The following is a 21,725-nucleotide window of genomic DNA, read 5'->3' as shown; positions in this document are numbered from 1 at the left end:
TCAACGAGGCAGGCTCCTAGCCCTGTTGGGGGACCCCGCCCCCAACGCCTCTGTCCCCGCCCCAGCCGGGTGGCTCCGCCCCCAACGCCTCTGTCCCTGCCCCAGCCGGATGGCCCCGCCCCTACCGGGTGGCCCCGCCCCTGCCGGGTGGCTCCGCCCCCAACGCCTCTGTCCCTGCCCCAGCCGGATGGCCCCGCCCCTGCCGGGTGGCTCCGCCCCCAACGCCTCTGGCCCCGCCCCAGCCGGGTGGCCCCGCCCCTGCCAGCCCACCGATTTAGCTGGTCGCTTCCCAAGATGGCGCGCGCACTGGCGGCGGGGGCTGCGAACGCCAGAGGTGATGACGGGGCGCTGTCCTGGTGCGCTGTGGGGCGGGCGCGCGGACGAGGGCCATGGGGTCCGAAAGGCCGTGGTGGGGGGTGTGGACGGCACGTCGCTGGAATGCGCTCACCCCTCCCGACCCCGGCGTCCCTCAGACACCCCTCAGCTCGGTAGCCGGGTTTCCTCAGCGCTGCGCGCTGCCCGGGTTTGCCCCTTTTTGTGTTCCGGCCAGAGAGGCCAGGGTGGCCAGGCGAGGCAGGGATAGAAACCCAAGTCCCTTGGCAGCCTCTGTCCTTCCTGCTGGTCGCGGCCTGGGGTCAGCGCAGGAAAGAATTCCAAACTCTGTTTCCCCCGCGCTCTAGCCGTCATGTGCTACAGAAACGAGCCAGGACGAGCAGCCGGCTTGGGAGACGTCCTGGTGGTCCCTCCGCCTCCGTTTTTAAAATTACTTTGTAATGGCTGCCGGCTCCCGTTTTCTCACTCTCGTTGTGCCTTCCTTTCTCACGAGGACAAGTGTTGATGTGAGAGCCACTGTTCGGACGAAAGTGCCAAGCAGTTAAGAACCCACGCGTGGCTCCCGGCGAGGTGTGATAAATCCTTCTGCTAGCACCTGCAGGTGTCCAGGGGCCTGAGTGGGGTTGGCGCCCTCCGTGTCCCACACTGCTCTCAGGCCTTGGAAGTCCGGTCCCCTGGGCTTATCTCTGTAGTCTGTACCACCAGTCACTCCGTTCCTAGTCCCCAGGGTTAAGGGGTCAGGCACCTGCAGAGGGAGGTGTCCCAGCACTCAGATGTGAGAGGTGCTAATAGGTCCACCTGGAAGTTGTGGTCACAGCTGCAGCCCAGCGGCTCCAATGCAGTGCTTATAATCACACACTACCAGCCCTAACCTTTCTGCCCTTGGTACCTTAATTCCCACACTATAGTGTTAGGTTTGTGTTTTTACCACACAACGCCTGAGGTGAAAGGGAAGGCCGATTCAGCTCACACAGCTAAGGTCAAGCCCAGACGCTCCGGGCCCAAAAGTGGTTTATTCTTTGCACCCTTGCTTTTTCCTTTATTATTATTATTTTTTTAATATTTACTTGTTTTGATCAGAAAGTCAAATATCCAGAGAGGAAGAGAAAGAGAGGAAGATATTCTGTCCACTGATTCACTCCTCAAGTAGTCGCAGTAGCTGGAGCTGAGCCAATCAGAAGCCAGGAGCCAGAAGCCTCTTCCAGGTCTCCCACATGGGCGCAGGGTCCCAAGGAGGCCATAAGCAGAGAGCTGGATGGGAAGCAGGGCCTCCAGGATACGAATTGGCACCCAGATGGGATCCCAGTGCGTGCAAGGCGAGGACTTCAGCCACTATGTTACTGCGCTGGACCTGCACTCTTGCTTTATTTAACCTACTGTTTTAAAAAACAGCCTGCATTTATTCGCACAGTTATACATTGCAGTTTATTTATGCAGTGTAACTTATTTGAAGAATCACAAATTATACAGTAAGAGTTCAAAATAATGCAGTTCTCCTGCAGCCTTTTATGATGTGGCGGGAGTTGGGAACACAGAAACTTGGACCTAAAGAGTTTCGGTTCTTACAGGTGGTAGACAATCTGAAAGTAAAGTAACTTTAAGAAGGGTGGAGGTGGACGGCGTGTGTGACCATTAAACCCCCTTCGGGTCAGCCGCATCCCACACTGGAGAGCTCGGGATGGAGCCTCCTGCTAGTTCATACCGTCTTAGGAGGCAGCAGGTGTAGCATCCCTGCAGCCCACACAGGCCAGCTGAAGAGCCACGTTCCTGCCTGGATCTGGCCTAGCCTGGCTGTTGGTGCAGTTAGGCTGTGAATCTCCGTCTCTCAAATACAATGAAAGTTAATTTTCAAAAATTAGCATGTTTGTGGGTAATCATGTCACAATGTGTGTGCGCATCAGAACATCACCTTGGGAGCAGGTGATTAGGCTCGGGGTTGAGATGCCTGTATCCCATGTCAGAACTCTGTTAGTGTGGCTGTCCACTCCAGACTTCAGCTTCCCGCTGGTTTACACCCTGGGAGACAAATGGTGGTGACCACCTGCCCCTGGCTGGGAGATCTGGGGGGTTCCTGCTCTCGTCCCCTGCCCTGGCCCGGCCTCAGCAGCACTGTCAGCGTTCGGAGGGTGAACCAGCGCATGTCAGTGTGTTCTGCCTCTCTGCCTCCCCACCCCATCATTTGTGTACCATAAATATGTACAGTTTCTGTTGTCAGTTGTACCTCAAGAGAACTAGAAAGTAAAAAAAAAAATAAATAAATAAACCTTCAAAAGTTGCTAAGAGTAAAAGCAAAGTCTAAAGTTCATGCCCATTATTTATGTGTCTATAAGGCTCTGCTGTTCCATGTTGCCCACACCGTTTGCTTGGTCTGCAGTATTTCCTCCAGGGTTGCTTCTGTGATTTCCCTTCTCCAGCTTTCTTTTTTTTTTTTTTCCATAGCAAAATTTACACATCAAGTTAATCATTCAAAAATGGACACAGTGTACAGCTTGGCAACATTTATTGTATTCACCTTGTTGAGTAACCGTCATTTTACTTGATTTCAAAACACTTGGGTCACCTCCAAGGGATTGCTGTGCATGCTGATGGTCACTCCCCATTCCCTCCTGCCTGCAGATCCGTGCTCTCCCCATGGATTGATCTCATTTGATATTGCATTTAAATGAGAGCATACTATAAATATCCTTTGTTTAAAAAAAGATTTATTTATTTTTATTGCGAAGTCAGATACATAGAGAGAAGAGACAGAGAGGAAGATCTTTCATCTGATGATTCACTCCCCAAATGACTGCAACGGCCAGAGCTGCACCGATCTGAAGCCAGGAGCTTCTTCCGGGTCTCTCACGTGGGTGCAGGGTCCCAAGGTTTTGGATCGTCCTCGACTGCCTTCCCAGGCCACAAGTGGGGAGCTGGCTGGGAAGCGGGGCAGCCGGGACTAGAACTGGCACCCATATGGGATTCTGGTCTATTCAAAACGAGGACTTTAGCTGCTAGGCCTCCGTGCTGGGCCCTGTAAATGTCCCTTTAATCCTGGTCTGTCAGTGTTTTTGAGGTTCATTGTCCTCATCAGGTGTGTTGGCACTTTAGATGATATTCCAGTGTTTAGCTTGGGGAATGCTGCTTTGCACATTAGTGTACAAGTGTTTGTTTTGAATTTCTACATTCCATTATTTTGGATACTCAGGAGTGGATTCCTAGGTTGTAGGATCTTCTGTTTTGATTCTGAGGAACTGGCAAGCTGCTCCTTGGCTGTTGTACCATGCTAGATTCTCAGCAGCCACACGCAGCATTGCAGTTCCTCGCATCTTCAATGCTTGTTGATACTTGCTTCCTTGATTTCGGTCGACTTGGTGGCTGTGGAGTTCCACCTCACTGTGACTTTGGTTTGCTTTCCCCGGTGACTGAGGCTGAAGATCTTCTGTGCTTGTTAACCATCGTCATGTGCTTGTCCCTTCATTTTAAAGAACCTAATTATTGAAATTTTATTAATGTCACTATCTTTTTTTCCTGTCCTATTCCTAAAATGCATGCTTTAAGGACCATACGATACCAGTTAAAAGCTGTATGTCTTTGCCAAGCCAGTTCCATTGTATAGAGATTAGATAAACTTATACAGCCTCAAAGACTTAATTTTTACAATATGGTGCTGTTACTGAAGCTGGTGAAACTGCCGTCTACCAACAAAGGCATTCCCTATGGGCACTGGTTTGTGTCATGGCTTCTCCACTTGCAATCCAGCTCCAAGCTAATGGCCTGGGAAAAACCAGCAGAAGATGACCCACGTGTTTGGACCCCTGCCACACGCCGTGGGTGACCCCGAAGAAGCTCCAGCTCCTGGCTTCAGCTTGGTGTAGCCCAGGCCATTAGAACCATCTGCCTCCATTTCTCTCTGGGATTCTTTCAAATAATTACACCCCACCCCACCCCTTTTTTTTTTTTAAATATGCTGTTATCTTTCTGTATTTCTAACATATGTAGGAGATTTTGTTTCCACTTAAAAAGAAGAAAGAACCCACAATTGTATTACAATTTTTCCTCTTAGAACCAAATGATAAGAAAGTTACAAAAAAGACTGCAGAGCGGCGTGGACTTCCTTTGCCATGCAGTTTCTGGATAGTCCCCAAGGGCAGCTGCTCCGGACTGAGACCTCCCCTTCAGGCGGCTTGGACGTTTCTGCGTCCTTGCTGGTAAATAGGATACTGTCACCTGCCCCATCCCTTGTGAAAGTGGTTGTACATAGGGAAATGCAGAAACACCTGAACTCAGTATTTGGCATACATTTTTAAAAATATATTTTTTATTTTATTTAAAAGCAGAGAGGCAGAGAGATATCTTCTGTCTGCTGGCTTATTCCCCAAAAGACCACAGCAGGCAGGCGTGGCCAGAGCCCAGAACTCCATTCAGGATTCCTGCGTGACTGCCAGGGACCCAACAACTTAAGCTGTCACCTGTGCCTCCCCGAATGCGTGTTAGGAGGAAGTCAGATGAGAGGCCAACGTGAGACTCAGCCAGATACTACAGTAAGGAATGTGGACATCCCAAGTAGCAAATTAACGACTATACCTCCAAAACAACTTCTTAATACGCGTATTACCCTAAATTTACTTATTTGGTTGAACTACAGTTGTTTGCTTAGTAAAAATGCTTTGTACAGGCCTGGTGCGGTAGCCTAGCTGCTAAAGTCCACTCCTTTCATGCAACGAGATCCCATATGGGCACCGGTTCTAGTTCTGGCGGCCCTGCTTCCCATCTGTGGCCTGGGAAAGCAGTCGAGGACAGCCCAAAACCTTGGGACCCTGCACCGACGTGAGAGACCTGGAAGAGGCTCCTGGCTTCGGATCAGCTTAGTTCCAGCTGTTGCGGCTGTTTTGGGAGTGAATCAGAGGATGGAAGATTTCCTCTCTGTCTCTTCTCTCTGTATATCTGACTTTCCAATAGAAGTAAATAATACAATAAATGCTTTGTACGTTGAGCTGTCATTGGCAGATTGTCGGTGCGGTAGAGATGGGGGAGAAGCAAAGGGAAGAGCATTTGAGCAGTGCTTTTTCCTGGGTGTCAGCACTGCCCAGTCCTCGCGACCTTGTTGCTTGGTCTCCCACATAATCCTGTGCCATGTCTCCTGCAGTCATTGTGTGTCATTAACATAGAATGGTTTTACCGACTGTATTTGTCTGGCAATATACATTCTGGATGTATCTAGCACCTTATTATGGCCTTTGTACCAACTCTCCAACCTTCATAACAAGCAATTTAGGTATTTAATGGGTCTTACCAGTATTTTTTAAAACAAATATAATAGGATATAAAATGTTAGAGTACAGCACATCTGGCAAGGATTAGGCATTATTTTTATGAAACTTAGTAGTTCAGTTATACATTTAAATATGTTCTGATTTGAGATGCACTTGAACTTTATAATATCCAGTGAGCCTGCAGAACTGAGCCTTGTTAATTTAGTGTTATAAGGAACTTTTGGTTATTTCATTAATGGATGGAGCATAGCCAAAGGTCACCTTAGGCTGAACTTTTGCCTTCTACTGACGTCTGACACATCAGATTTATGGTTTTAAGTAAAACAAAATAGTGTCACTTCACTTTCCTTGCTGTGGTAGTTAGGGACTTCGGCTTGGTAGCTGAAGCTCTGTGGGTCCTGTGCTGAGTGATTTTTGGTAAGAGCTAACTGGGCACGGGTTAGGCTCGTCATTTCCTGTCTCACTAAGTGGTGTGTAGTTTCACAACTTTGGATTTAGATCTCTTAGCACTCTCTCATACTTGGGATAATGTGGCTCTTCCGGCACAGCGGACAGTTCAGCACGAAAGGGCCTCTTCACACTGCTTAGTGGTTCTGTCTCAAACCTTCTAGTAATATAAAAACAAACAGAAAATCGGGCTCAGAGGAAATCCTCCCAAATTAAGTACTCTTGAGCTTTGCTTTATTTTTTCCTCAGTTGATAATCAGTCATGTAAAATATACATTAAAAAGTACTATACAGTTAAGGCTTTCATGAATGGAATAGAAGACAAAGATTCGAAATAGCTAAGGAAAGAAATTGCTTGCTTGCTGTAATCATTAAAGTGTTTCACGGTTACAAACTCATCCCCCGTGAAATACAAAGATTTGTAAGTAATTCTCAATATGTCAGTGTCCTTTATACCTACCAGCAAATAAACATTATTATGACAAATGTTATTCTTTGTTTTGAATCTCGTTGAAGCTCTGAATTAGCTTTTCAATTTGTTATGTAAATGAGTAGAGCCCAATGAGTAATTTTCACACAAGTTTTTGCATTTATCTTCTCTGATTTATTTTCAGTAATTAAAAACAAAATAAAGAATGAATTTCTACATGTATTCTTTGGTGTTTGAAATTTTATTTGGAAAGGCATTAATTCATGAAAAGAGGATAAGTGTCTGTTTAATTTTCTAGGCTTATTTTCCAGACTGCAAACTCCGCTCCCAGCACAAAGAGCTTTCTCCACATCACAGCCTTCCCATGGAGTGGCAGGTCCCGTGTGGAACCTGGGTCGGCTCAATCACGTGGCCATCGCAGTACCAGATCTGGAAAAGGCCACGGCCTTTTACAAGAACGTTCTGGGGGCCCAAGTCAGCGAAACGGTCCCGCTTCCCGATCACGGAGTGTCTGTTGTTTTTGTCAACCTGGGAAACACCAAGATGGAACTGCTCCATCCTCTGGGAAGTGACAGTCCGATTGCAGGATTTCTTCAGAAAAACAAGGCTGGCGGGATGCACCACGTCTGCATTGAGGTATTCCTATTTTAAGTCTCTTACCGAATGCTTTGTCTTGTTTAAAGCTGTGCCATAGTCTTCCTTAAGATAATGTTATTTCTACTCAAAGATAAATAATTTTAATATCATATTAAAATCAAGACTTAAAAGCTACTGTCAAGCTTAGCAAAGTTGGCCAAAGTGTTGAGTCTTTGCTCTTGGGTGTTTATCGTGTATGTCTCATGCAATGAGAATACACCTGCTTTCATCACAAAGCAAACAGGAGAAGTAAAAAGACCATATAAAGTAAGAATTTCCATCCATGTGCCAAGTGTTCTTGTAATTATTTGCTGTCCTTTACATTCTGCATTTTTCTTATTACAAAAGTAATACATTTTTTCAATTACTGTGATAATTAAGATTTTCTGAGTTGCATCAGCTAACAATTCTTTTAAAAAAAGGAATATTAGACAAGAACATTTTCATTACAGAACATTTATCTATAATTGTTCATGTTGCAATAACTGCCTTTTAGAATCTGAGCAACACCAATTATGCTTCTGTTTAAATTAATCTGATAGAACAACCCTTTTAGAAACAATGACATAATTAATAGTTAGGACTTGTTCCAGATCCGGGAAAAAGATAGGCTGGTCCTAAAGTGAATTCAAGGGTTCCTTGTGCAAACATTTGTGAGGCCCTGCGGTGGGTACTGAGTGCTTTGAATTCAGCAATGACTAAGACATGTGCCGGGTCCACAGTGAGAGGGGCAAGTGCAGTAGACTTGGTAAGTGACATTACGGTCTGTGTCATCTGAGCGGCACGAGTGAGAAAGACGTTGATTGCTTTCGGCAGGTGGAGGGGCCAGGAAGTTGTCATAGACCTTGAGTTGTGATGAGTGTGGAGAGTTCCCGTGAACAGCTGGAGAACAGCATCTGCCAGGGCATCAGTGACCCCACCAGCATTGAGGAGTCCTGGCAGCACTGAAGCTCTGGACCTGCGCTATTTTCTTTAATTCTTATTCTTACTCCTGCGAGGCTGCCACTGACCTGATCGCCCAGGTGAGGAAACTGAGTCTCAGGGTCAACTTGCCCATAGCCACGTCAGGTGTAGGTGGTAAGGCTGGAGTTGCAGCCACCTGTGTTCTGAATCTACAGTCTGTACCCTTTAAAAAAAAAAAAAAACCATAAAGATTAAAAAAAAAAATTCATTAGGAAGTCAGGTTTACAGAGTGAAGGAGAGACAGAAAGATCGTCTTTCCTCTGGTTGACTCTCCAAGGAGCCCCAGTGGCCAGAGCTAAGCCTGTATGAGGCCAGGAGCATGAAGTTTCTTCTGGATCTCCCACACAAGTGCTGGGGCCCCAAAGCTTTGGGCCGTCCTCGACTGCTTTCCCAGGCCACAGGCAGAGAGCTGGTTGGAGAGTGGGGCTGCTGGGATATAAACCAGCACCCATATGGGATCCCAGGCATGCAAGGTGAGGACTCTAGCCACTAGGCTACTGTGCCGGGCCCTAGGTTGTATACTCGTAACCCTGAGATCACTTGTTTTCGTTTGAGGCAAGAGTGGCTGACAGTGGGTTCCATCAGCATCCTGTATGAGTACCAGCTTGGATCCTAGCTGTTCCAGTCGCAGTCCAGCTCCTTGCTAATGTGCCAGAGCAAGCAGCAGAAGATGGCCCATGTCTTGGCACCTGCCACCCACATAGGAGTTCCAGGCTCCGAGATGGAGTCCCAGTCTCTTGGCTTTTCCTGGCCTAACCATGGTTGTTGTGGCCATTTGAGCAGTGAACCAGCAGCAGAAGGTCTGTCTCCCTTTCTCGCTCCCTCTTTCTCTGTCACTCTGCCTTTCAAATAAATAATAATTTGTAAAAAAAAATACAGAAAGAAAAAGTAGCAGCAGCACAGGATATTACAGCAAGAAATTAATGCTGAGTAACTTAGCGATTTATTTCATTTTTAGGAAGTTCCTCTTGATTGTAGGTCTGTATTGGTAGACTCCAGGGTTGTCTGAGCACCCCCAGGATGAGAAACAAGACCACCTGCCTTTGAATCCACTGTTCTCGCTCACACCTCACTGTCTGGGTTCAGCATCAAGAGAGCCCTTCAAAGGAAGCTGGCTCTGGGAGTTAGGAGTTCAGTGAAGTAAAGCAGAGTGGAAGTTCAGTAGCATATCAGCAAATTCAAAAGTAGAAATCCAAGGAAGGAAACGAACATGTATGTGAGTATAAAATGAAGGCAGGTCATAGTTTAGCCTAGACTAGATTGATTAGTAGAACTTGGGTGCAGTGTTGCCTTCCACAAGTACAAAAAGTGTAGGTATAGGTAGAAAGGGTTTGCTGTTGTTTCAGTTACCAGTGCCCAGTGGGGACGGCATGCGTTTCATTTGCTCAGGATATGTAGATCAGGATGCAGGGGCAAGTGCTCACAGGACAGTTCCTGCTGGGGTTTCTCCTGTGATTAGGGGTCCCCCATGCAGTTAGACATCAGTACCACTGTACTCATTGGAAGGCCCTGCTGGGCTGAGCGTCCAGACACCTCACTTCCACAGCTGGTAGGCAGTGCCGGCTGACAGCTGGGGCCAGCACCTGTGTGGCAGTGCCACAGCCCTGAGAGCTAAAGGGATTCTGGGGGTGCTTGAAATTTGTTTCCCAGACCCAGGCAAGGTGCTGGCCTCTCCCAGCCTCCTTCGGGAAGAGCCACAGCAGCATGTCTGCTATCTGAGAGTCATAAATAAGCCTTAAGGGCAGGCAAGAGGAAGATACAATCCTGGCTCCTTTTAGTTCTTCTTCTTCTTCTTCTTCTTTTTTTTTTTTTTTAACTTATAATGTATCTATTTGTTGTAATGTAGGACAAAGAGAGATGAAAATAGAGCTTTCATTCTCTGGTTCGCTACTCACATGCCTGCAGTGGGCAATGGCCAGGCTGAAGCTGGAAGCCAGAAATTTATTTATTTATTTTGAACGTAAGAATTGTAGAGAGAGATCTACTATCCACTGGTTCATTCCCCAGATGTCTTCAGTGCAAGGGCTGAAGCCAGGAGCTTCATCTGGGTTTGTCACATGGGTGTCAGGGGCCCAGACACTTTGCCATCCTCTGCTGCTTTTCTCTGGCCGTAAGCAGGGAGCTGGATCAGAAGTGGAGCAGCCGGGACAGGAGCCAGCGCCCATGTGGGATGCAGGCTTTACCTTCTACACCACAATGCCAGCTCCAAGATCCAGAAATTCAATCTGGGGCTCCATGTGTGTCAGGATCCCAAGTACTTAAACCAATAGTGCTCTCCCCAGCATGTACACTAGTAGGAAGCTGGAATCAAAAGAGCAGGTCTCAGAGCCCAGGCATTCCAGTGTGGGACACAGGCTGCTGGCCAGTGGCTGAACCCCTCAGCCATGTGCTTACCCAGACCCCACTTCTTCTGTTTTTGAAGTTTTATTTTTTCTTTTTATTGGAAAGGCAGATTTACAGAGAAAAGGAGATACACAGAGAAAGATCTGTCCTCTGGTTCACTCCACAAGTGGCCACAATGACTGGAGCTGAACCGATCCGAAGCCAGGAGCCAGGAGCTTCTTCCAGGTCTCCCACATGGATGCAGGATCCCAAGGCTTTGGGCCATTCTTGACTGCTTTCCCAGGCCATAAACAGAGAGCTAGCAGGGAAGTGGAGCATCCGGAACACGAACCGGCATCCATATGAGATATGGTACATGTAAGGTGAGGATTTAGCCACTGAGCCATCGTGCCAGACCTCAGATCCCACTGTTTGATGGGAAGAGTAGAGGAGAGCCTGGGGTTACATTTTATAAGCTATATAGCCATCATACATTAATATGTTCTAAACCAAAGGAAAGTTGTGAAGAAATCTAAAAAACACGAGAATGACGTAGTTTTAAATTCAGGTGGGGGTCTGCAGCATTCATGGTGAGGGGAGAGAACCTGCCTCTGATTTTGTGACGATAAGGAGACTCGAATGGTTGATGCTTGGTGATGCAGGGAGTGGGTATGCACTTCATCAAAAACCATCACTTCAGCTTCTCCTGTTTTGAACATCCAGTCAGAAACATATCCTCTCACAGCACTCTCAATTCTTTCATGGTTCTCTGCCATTTTTAAAATACCATTCTTGCTTTTACAACCTTTGTTCCAACCATTAGATAATCAACTTTTTGCTCTCTAATTATTGCAAGAGCCCTTCATGTTCTTTTTCACTGGCCCTCGTGTGAAACTTGAATAAGCAGTGTCCCAGTACCCCTTCCTGATATACAAGACTCGATTCCTTTTTTTTTTTTTTGCTTTTGCCTAAGGAGATGGCTATGGTAGCAGGTAGACCTGTGTTTATTTGAAAGGCAGATTTATACAAACAGGTTCAGAGAATGAGAGAGATTCTTCATCTGTTGGTTCACTCACCAAATGGTTACAGTGGTGTAGCTGAGCTGCACCCATGTTAGGAGCCAAGAGCTTCTTCACAGTCTTCCACGTGATCTCAGGGACCCAAGGATTGAATCATCCTTCTCTGCTTTCCCAGGCCAAAAACAGGGAGCTGGATCAGAAGTAGCGCAGCTGGGACACGAACCAGTGCTCATTCAGGATCCCAGCCCCACAGGTACGGGATTAGCCTTCCATGCGACTATACCTGCCTCTTCGCTAGATAATGTACCAGACAGAAAAGTTAAGCAACATATTTGTATCTGGGTTGTAAACCAATGTATCCATGCTGGTGGGTTAACAGTTACTGCTATAAAACTCCCTAGTAGTGTACCCATTCCAGAAAGACCTTTCCCTGGCACCCATAAGACACCCACTCCAACTCAACAACTAAAGGGTTAATGCTTGGCACATACAGTGTCCTCCAGGACAGGCTCCAGGATAAGTTCCTTTCCATGCTGTTTGGTTGTTACCTTTGTCAGTGTTTTTATGATTCTCCAGTAATTTTGGTAGGATCCTAACATTAATGGTACAAAGTTCGAGGTGTATGTAGCTAAGCAAAAGTACAAATCCTTGTCCTTCTGGAGGAAACCTCTGGCTTTGTCAATTTACAGATGCTCTGCCTTGCCATCAAGGATTAGAGGTGACTGAGACACAGCCTGGCAGACACATTTCTGCCACATGCTGCTTCCTAGTTGCCAAAACAAATGGTTCTAAGAATAATTTGGGCCCCTTCTTCTTTCCATTCTTTCCCTTCCTGAAGACTTCAGGTAGGATGGAACATATTGTCCCCCTTGGTGGGGAGAGCCACATGGCCCCAAGCAGGGTGCTGGGGCTTCAGTGGGTCAAGAGGGATCTGTGCATCAGGGCTGGCTGTCTTGAAAAGCCAGGGACCTGGCAGGGTGCTCGGGTGTGGGGTGGTTCAGTGCAGGGTGTCAGAGCCCGAGTAGGAGGAGTTGGGAGCTCATCCTGACTTTTGGGGTGTCAGAGCATGAAGACATCAACACAAGAGACCAGCCAGCAGTCAACCAAGTGCTTCTGTTCTCTGCCACCCTCTGCAAGGTGGTGGGATCACGAGGTTGGGCCTTGCACCTGGTGGGTCCTGAGAGTGGAGTCCTCGAGAGGTGACTGATGCCCCTTACAAAGGACCCCCAAGAGCTGGCTGGCAGCTCCTTCCACCATGGGAGCTCACAGTGAGCAGTTAGCATCCCTGAGTCTATATCTGCTGGTACCTTGATCACACACTCGCCACCTCTGGAAGTGTGAGAAGTAAGTGCTGGTTAGAAGCTGCCCGGTTGTGCAGCCCAAGAGGCTGGGGCACAGCCTAGGTGATGCAGGGAGTTAGGGTGGGAGCATGACAGGGGCACAGGGCACTTGGTGGGAGTATTACATTTGATTTAGGGGTGACCCTCCTGGCCCAGCCCATGGGGAAAGGCATGACAAAAAGTATATTTAAAGAACTACAGCCATTTTAACAGTTTTATTTTCTGAGTGGTCACATATTAGGTGACTTATTTTCCTGTTTATGTCTTTGTGTGTTTTATAGATCATTTTTCACCATATATATGTATTTCTTATGAAAGAAAGAATATATAAATTTAAAATAAAAGGCGAATGAGGTGACTTATTTTCTGCATGCTGAGGAATGTCTGTTCGTTAATAGAGAAGAAATTCTTTCTTAAAAATTGCCCTCCTATTTTGGCTTCGTGGTAAACCCTAGGGGATTGCTTGGCTCCATCACCAGTGACCTCGAGATCAGCGGTTAGCAAATGTGGGGACTCTAGAACAATGACATTTCCAGAGAATAAGTCACATCGGAAAGTGAACAACCTGTGCAGTTTTTCACTCTTTGTGTTACCAAGAAAGGGTGTATTTTAAAGCTGCTATTCAATGTAAACACTATTTTGTAAAAGAAAGGACATTTTATTACAAAAAGGAAAAAAAGCAGGGTGAGGAAGAGGGTGTGAGAGAGAAAAAAGAAAAATCTTCTTGGAATAGAATCCTATTAGTTAGATAAGTTGAATTTTCTATTAGCTGACTTTGTGTTTTCCTGTCAGCTGAGGTCAGCATTTGGAAACCTTCCACAGGGTCACTGCCAGCCCAGATGGCAGATTGAAGGCCTGGCCACACATATGCCCCTCCGAAACCATTCTCAGGGTCACGCATGCACAGGAACCCTCGGGTCCCTGAGCAAAGCGAAAACCATGTAGGGGTGTGTAATTCACTTAATTCTTAGCTTTCTGTAATTCAAACTTCAATTTTCATGAATCCATCCCACTTGGAAGCTTGAATTAACTTATCGTTGATATCAATTAGCACTGTTAACAATTTTATAAAAAAAGAAAAACCTTTACTTATATACTTAATCAATATGCTATGCACTAGTTCTTAAAGTATAAGAATTATACACTTTAGGGTTAAGAGATGCTGTTTATCTAGTCCCTTGCCATTATCATTTTCCCCCTCAGAAGACCCAAGAGGATTTACCTTTTACATTTATTTCTTAATTTACAAATGACAGAAGGAAATAAACAAATTTCTAGGCAGAAAGCAATCCCTATCCCAGAAAAAAAACAAAGCAGGACTGACATCGCAATGCATGAGGTTAAGCTGTCAGTTGTCACTCTGTTGTATCATAATGCCAGTTGGTGTTCTGGCTGCTCCGCTTCCCATCCAGCTCCCTGCTAACATGCCCAGAAAATCAGCAGAAGATGGCCCAGGAGCTTGGGCCCGTGCATCCATGTGGAGACCTGGACAGAGATCATGGCTCCTGGCTTCAACCCAGCTCAGATCTGATTGTTGTGGCCATTTGGAGAATGCACCAGCAAATGAAAGATCTCTCTTTGTTTCTCTTTTTCTTTCTCTGTCATTTAGCCTTTCAAATAAATCATTAGGAAAAAGAAAAGAAAAAAAGCAAAAAAGAAGTTGAAGTGAAAAGCAAATAGACTAGATTTTCACTAATAATGTTAGCATTTAGAGTTGTGCACAGTTAGCTATATGATGCATAACTGTAATTGTTTGAAGGATCATAAAATCAGTTCTAAAAGACCATAAAAATTATTTTGTTTCTTGCTGTGGGTTATTATTGACTGTGTTATTGTTATTACTTAAGGAGGCAGACTTGATTTCCCAAATCAAATTGGTTTGCATTTATAACTATTGCAACTACTTTCAGTTCTGAAAATTAAGACATTTTCATTTGATTCTTTTTATTACTGCCAAACAAAACATTAGGAATTCTCTTAAAGCACTGTGAATTTTATAGCAGCACTAATGAAAGAATTAATCTAGTATAAGACCTTTAAAATCAAAGTTACATATTGAGATAGGAACAGAAACAAATACTAGTCAATGTCAGGCATTTTAAAATTAACTTGTCAAATCATAGGAGTGTTTCGTGGCTTAGAAATGTCTTAGATTATGAGATACTGAACAAGCAAGATGCTAAAAATTGGGATGTGGCATTAGCCTCGGAGAGGTTTGTGCTTGGATAGAATGTCCTATCAATGAAAATATTCATGATCACATGTAGACTAGAAGTTACCAAAAAGACACTATAGAAAAAGTTACAATTATAAGAGAAAAAAGCCATGTAATAACTCCCTTACTGCCATTACCCAGATTTGACATCTTTCGAGAGCTGGCCATTCATACTTCATCTTTCTCCTTTGTTAAACGATTGCAAAGTAACTCACAACTTTCTGTCTTTATTCAGTTTGTGTCTGTCAGAAATGAATAATTACATTGATATTATATTGACCAAAATTGAATTATTTATTTTGGAATCATCTAGATACAGTGTATAAATCAATTTTCTAAGATTGACTTACCAATGTCTTTACATAGTCTTGACTTGTCCTTTTTTTTTTTTTCTTAAGTTTCTTTGTATCTATGTGCAATGCAGACCTGGGGAAGGAAGCAGAGACTCATCTTCCATCCACTGATTCACTGTCAAAATGCCCCCAACAGCCAGGGCTGGACCTGGCCAAAGCCAGGAGCCCAGACTCCATCTGGGTCGCCCGTATGGGTGGCTCAGGCACGGAAGCCATCGCTGCTACCTCGCAGTATGTGTCAGCAGGAAGCTGGGTCAGAAACAGAGGGGCCAGAACTCCGCTGGCACTCCTGTGTGGCAAGCAGGCATCCCAGGGCAGCCTACCCATTTCCTCAATGTCTTCTTCAGTTATCCTTTAAGTTGGCAAAGGGTTTTATTCCTTTGCAGGGAAGTTGTCAGTAATACTCATTGTGCTTTTGTCTCTTCTTTTGCTCTTGATCATTGGACTTCTGGTTATTAGGTTCTTCTCTTTAGGGCAAGTTTCTTTCTTTTTTTTTTAATTAATTTTTTTATTATTATATTTTGACAATCTTTACATATTTAATTGTGGTAAAAAGGTACAAGGGCTATAGGAAAGTGGGTAAGATTATTATTTTTCCGTATTGTTTTCTTCATGTTTAAAGGGGGGTATTAAGGGAGAAGGCCCACCCAATTTCCCAGCCTCCCCAGGTCCCAGATGTAGGGTATGCTCTGAGGTTCTTGTTCAAGTGGTTTTGATATTTCAACAGTTATGAATCGCTGCCAGTCTTGCCACTCCAAGCACAATGAGGTCTTTGAAGAATGCACTGATTGACATAGTCCATCATAGAGTCTCCGTTTGCCTTGTATTTTGATGCCAACATACAGCTGAGTTGGTTGGTTGACCTGTTCTGTCTTCTCTCTTTTCTTGGTTAGGGTTCGGGGCAAGTTTCTAACCTGTCTTCACCCACAGGTCTACAGTTCGATTTTACTTATTGCAGTTGGTACACGGCTCTTTGTTTACTTTGTTTACTTGTGCCACTCCCTCCAGCAAGTTCCAGGGCTGGGTTCTTATGTTAGATTTCCACCATGGTCTCCAAAGCTCCAGCTCCTGGCTCATCACTCTCTACCTCCTGTGATCCCGTGCTGAGGCTGCACTGTTGTCTGTACAACCTTTTTCCCACTTCCGGTTGGAGCAGGTGCCAGGATTAGGGAGACCCCAGGTGTTCTATATATCTATCTTGTTGATGGTGCTGATCTTGCTGGAACCTGTTGGCCATTAGGTCTGAGACATATTTTGACCTGTATGATGCAACAGTCGGTATTATTTTCCTATGGGACTAGTGTAATGCACTGAGCTCAACGCATGCGCAGCTCACTGCTGTCCCTGTAGTCTTAAATTTATTGCAACAACGTACAATATGGCACTGATGTGCCACTACTAGAGTTCTTGATCTGCTGGCCTTTGGGTTTGAGGACTACCCAGACCTGTCTTGGGTGGAACCTGTCTTGGGTGGAACCTGTAGGATGCCACGTTGTTGCAGTTCACTGAATCACTAATGAGTTCATTCCCAGCTCAGTACATCTGCAGTAGTGTCCATAGCCCTTGCCTCCTTAAACAAAATGGTGCCCGACACAGCTCCAGGGAGCACACTGGGTTGTTCCCACACCCTGTTCCCGTACTGCCTATCTGGGATCTGCTGCTTTGTCTCTGCTCCTGGTCAAATCAAACAGAGCAGCAGGGCAGACAGTTCTTTGTCTGGGTTCACCTCCTGAGCTCCCAGTGAAATCCTTTCCCACCTGGTTGCTTGTGGAATTCTGGCTGCAGGTGCAGTTCAGATCGCCTCGCCTTGCCTCGCATCGAATGCAGCTGAGGTATCAATCACTGCAATACCACACCATTGTGACCACTGCTTTCCTGTGTCTGTCAGTCTCCAGGTACCCCTCTGCTGTGGTTCTGTCCTCTCCTATTTCCTGGAATGTGCTGTCTCTGTTTCACACTGGCTAATATCTCTTCAGGAGAAATATTTCTCCGTCTGTTTAAACGTGTCACTACCCTATTCCACCATCTTCATTCTCATTCTTAGTTTTTGCCACTTAAGTTTATTGGTTGTTTTGTTTGTTTTTGTCTTCTCTACATTCTGCTCTTTGGAAGGGAGTCATTATGCAAGGCCCATACTTGAGGAATGCAGATGTAAGTAGTATGGATTTGTGGGGTTTTTTTAAAATATAATTTGGATTTTAATTGAGTACTGCTTTATTTTGTGGCTAAAATTGTTGCAGCTTTGGCCGTGAGGAGCTCTGTATTTGACTTCTGTGTCCTTTAGGTTTTGTGTCTCTTCTGTCTTTTGTTCTTTGTTTTTAGTGCTTTCTTACTTTCTTAGTAAGACTCTCTACACTGCTCCTTTGTACTGCATGCCTGCTTCCTAGAATCATCCAGTTCTCCAAGGAATCCTGGCCCCTTGCCATGGAGTAGTGTATGCTAGGCTTTCGCTGTGCTCGTTGCTGCTCAGGTAGCACAGCATGTAGTCCTCTTAGCTGACTTACCAAGGAGATATGGAGCTGTAGGTGTGTGCATACACAGCTGGTAGATACACACACATTTCTATTTGTGACGATAGAGCGTTCATGAGATGTTATAACTCATGAGTTTATCTGGGTGTCTTGAATACCAATCCCTTGTCACATGCACCACTCTAGCTTTCTCCCTTGCTTGTTAGTGCCTTCCCATTCCAACAGGGAAAACCTGGCTTGCACTATCCACTAGCCATTGATTTAAATGCCTCCATTTCAGTATGCATGCATGGTAGTTGTAGAAGGTTTCTAGGGATGCTGTGATAAACTTAAAACAACAGAGAGTTGTTCTTGTAGTTCTGTAGAGTAGAAGTTCAAAAGCAAGAGGTGGGAAGTACAGAAGAGAATACAGAGCAGTAGAGAAATACACCATGTGGTCCCAAATCCTGGCAAAGAGCAGTTGTTGACACGCTAAAGACAGAGAGAGGCAACAAGTAATAATTGAAGAAACAGTTGACAAAGACATTGTCAATCTGGTGTAAACAGTCCACAAATACAAATAAAGCCACAGCTAAGCTCATCATAGTCAATGTGAAAACCAGAGATGAAGAGAAAAAAATTTAAAGCATCAGAGAAATAATTATATAGAAATTACAGAGGGCCTAGCATGATGGCTCAGTGGCATTTAGTCCATTCCTTGCACATACCAGGATCCTACATGGGTGCTGGTTTCGTCCTTGGCTGCTCCATTTCCCATCTGTCTCCCTGCTTGTGACCTGGGAAAGCAATGGAGAATGGCCCAAAGCCTTGGGAACCTGCTCCTGCTTTGGAGACCTGGAAGAAACTCCTGGCTCCTGGCTTCGGATCAACTCAACTCTGGCTGTTGCAGCCATTTGGGGAGTGAACCAGCCAGTGGAAGATCTCTCTGTCTCTCCCTCTCTCTGTAAATCTGCCTTTCCAAGAAAAATAGATAAATCTTTAAAAAATAGAAAACGTTATATTTTATGTATTGACATTTTTTTTCAGGTGCTGATAAAAAACCTACCAACTAAAAATTTTAATTCCAGCTACAACAGAGTAACAGATCAGTTTGCTTCCTGCTTCAATCAGATTATCTAGGCAGAACATGAACAGTGGCTTTCTAACATTGGACATCAGGAAGCACAGAGCATTGAAATCTGAGAAAGAGAAAGAGATGCACGCTAGCTTCCAGCTCCCTGGCTGGAGAGAGTTGGCAGGCTGCTGAGCAGGAAGGGGCCCTCCAGGCAGAGCTTACGGCTTCCCCGAGTTAGGTTGGCCCTGGGAGTCTGAGCAAGTCATGGTGAATAGGACCGTGGGATTACAGACTGGCAAGGCAAGAGCTGCCCAGCACACGTCCTAAAGCTCTGCGGCCTTCCTTGCCTTCATGTGAGTACAGAGTGGTTCATACATGTTCAGAAGCTCCCTAGGCTGGGAGAAGGAGATCTTGGGAAGAGTAGTGGGAACAATCCTCACAGAGGTGGGAATATTTATTGCCAGTCATAGTGGAAACATCTTCTAAAACATTGGTTAGGGGACCCAAAAGGACTTTGTCCTAGTCATTAGGAAAATTGCTTCCTTACCAAACACGGTGTCACCTCACCTAACAAAGCAAGCAGAACCCAGAAAAACTGGTTGGAATTGTAAAAATGATAAGCCAGCAATACCTGACATCCATGAGGACTGACTTCTCACTAAGGATGACCAGTGGGTGAGACTGCTCCCTGTCCAGCTTGTAGTGCATGCTGTGTTTCACAAACAGTGAGAATGGGGTAGCCACGAAGTAAGAGAGCATGCCCTGAGCCATAGTCCAAATCTCAGCGTGACTCTGAGGACAAACGTGAGCAATGCACGTACAGTTACTCCACGTGAACAGGTCGTGGTCTGTATTAGCATTCAGTCTTCTCGGTGGTTGGTTGGTTTTATTATCCACTAAGAAATCCTTTGCTCTTTGGAAGTAAGTGGCTCACGTATTAACACGTGTTGGATCAGTGGCGAGTTCAGGCTCTTACATTGCTCTCTGAGTCTGAAATGCCTTTAGATCTTTGTCCTGGAGAATGATTTACGGCTGCCTAGGAAGGTGGCTGCATAGATCAATCCTTTCTATCCACTGACTGGCTTCTGAGTCTGAGAGTGCCTGCTGGAAGGAGGCAGCTGATTCCTCAAGAAGACACGTTTGCTCCTTTGCTAGGCTGTTAGTATAGATAAACAAAAATGTTAAGTTTAGCTATTTTTGTGAATATGGAATAGTATTTTAGTGCTGGGTTAGTAGTGATTTTCATGTGTATCAAGTTTAATCTCAAAAGTAATAACCAGGTTGTTTGGCAGGTAGTGCTGGGGATCAGGCAACACGGATTTACTGAGTATTTGGTGCCATGAACTGCGCTAAGGGCTTTTTATTGGTCTCTCAATTTAATCCTAGTCATTTTACACCTAGAACTCACTTCTCTGTTCTAGATGAGAAGTCCAGAGCCCTCAAGGAAAGTTTTCCTCAAATTGTTAAATGGAATTACCAGAAGAAACTTAGGAAGTATAGTATATTTGATTTAGGTTATAAAGAAAACATTTACTAATGGTGAAAATTGTGAAGGATTGCATTGGCTCGCCTGGGGAAATTTAGAAACTTCTTCTGCTTCTCTGAAAATTTTAGGTTTATGTCTTGTGTGGGTTTAGGAATAATCCTGCCTGAGGGCAGAAGAAATAGACTACTTGAGCTCGCGGTGTTTCTCCCGAGTCTCATGGCATGGCAACTTGGTATTGTTGATTTTGAACGTGTCCTATTCTTTCCCTTTTTTAAGGTGGATAACATTAATGAAGCTGTGATGGATTTGAAGAAAAAGAAGATCCGTAGTCTCAGCGAAGAGGTCAAAATCGGAGCACATGGAAAACCAGTAATTTTTCTCCATCCTAAAGACTGTGGTGGAGTCCTCGTGGAACTAGAACAAGCTTGATTTGTATTTGTAAGAAACTAGGCTAATTATCCTAACAAAAAACCTTACTAAACACTGTCAAATTGCACTCTCAACTAGCATGTTGAGCTCAAAGTAAAAATCTTAATTACAGAAGGATTAAATATATGTATGTATATACATACATATGTGGGTGCATATACTAGGATTAATAAATATATTGATTTGGGTTTGGAGGTATTCAATAGGGGAATTTATTGAAATCATATTCATAGAAATAAATTACTTATACAATGGAGTCATTGAGTACAGTTTGTCAGCTGTGTGAAAATACGTATGTGGTGGGATGCATGCACAAGCCTTGTGAGTACACATGATACTTACGTGGCTATATGTTTGAGACAAAGCTGTTTTTAACAATGTTTCAGATCAAGTTTTTTAGAGTAAATTATTTAAGAAACAACTCATGGCCACAAATTCCTGAGGAGCAAGGTGTTTTGGCTGTTTGTGTTGGAGGTATGAACAGGCGGTTTTGTGAGAAACTTGGTACATGATTGAAAGTGCCTGGAGAGTAGTAATGTGTAGAGTTGTCTGTCATTTAACTTCCAGAACACTCCAGCAGGTCCTAGAAGAATACACAAAATGTATAGAGGCCCAGTACGGTGACCTAGCGGCAAAAGTCCTCTCCTTGCACACCCTAGGATCCCATTAGGGTGCTGGTTCTAATCCTGGCAGCCCTGCTTCCCATTCGGCTCCCCACTTGTGGCCTAGGAAAGCAGTTGAGAATCGCTCAAAGCCTTGGAATCCTGCACCTGCATGGTAGACCCAGAAGAAGATTCTAGCATCTGGCTTCTGATTGGCACGCTCTGGCCATTGTGGCTGCTTAGGGAGTGAATCAATGGACGCAAGATCTTTCTCTCTCTTTCTCCTTCCCTCTGTATATCTGACTTTCCAATAGAAATTTAAAAAGAAATCTTAAAAAAAAATGAGTAGAACTCTACTGCCAAGGAGTTGAAG

At 44.9% G+C, this 21,725-nt stretch overlaps 1 protein-coding gene across 1 annotated transcript; it reads left to right on the top strand.

The window, feature by feature from the left end:
- Positions 1–277: 277 nt before the first annotated feature.
- MCEE (methylmalonyl-CoA epimerase) lies at positions 278–21,006 on the top strand. Its single transcript, XM_040969642.1, has 3 exons — positions 278–334; positions 6,761–7,098; positions 20,598–21,006. The coding sequence occupies exons 1-3, from the start codon at positions 295–297 to the stop codon at positions 20,748–20,750; spliced, it is 531 nt and encodes a 176-aa protein (XP_040825576.1). The 5' UTR covers positions 278–294; the 3' UTR covers positions 20,751–21,006.
- The last annotated feature ends 719 nt before the right edge of the window (positions 21,007–21,725 follow it).

The sequence above is a fragment of the Ochotona curzoniae genome, unplaced genomic scaffold, assembly GCF_017591425.1.
Source record: "Ochotona curzoniae isolate NIBS_2020 unplaced genomic scaffold, NIBS_Ocur_1.0 scaffold_4701, whole genome shotgun sequence".
Classification (NCBI taxonomy): Eukaryota; Metazoa; Chordata; class Mammalia; order Lagomorpha; family Ochotonidae; genus Ochotona; species Ochotona curzoniae.
Note: the sequence above shows the minus strand (reverse complement) of the source record. Positions and strands in the feature narration are given on the sequence as shown.

Excerpts from the sequence above, each read along its gene's own strand:
- MCEE (XM_040969642.1), top strand. The coding sequence starts at position 295 with ATGGCGCGCGCACTGGCGGCGGGGGCTGCGAACGCCAGAG. Across the intron at positions 335-6,760 it reads GGGGGCTGCGAACGCCAGAG|GCTTATTTTCCAGACTGCAA; the intron begins GTGATGACGGGG and ends TTAATTTTCTAG. Across the intron at positions 7,099-20,597 it reads TGCACCACGTCTGCATTGAG|GTGGATAACATTAATGAAGC; the intron begins GTATTCCTATTT and ends CCCTTTTTTAAG.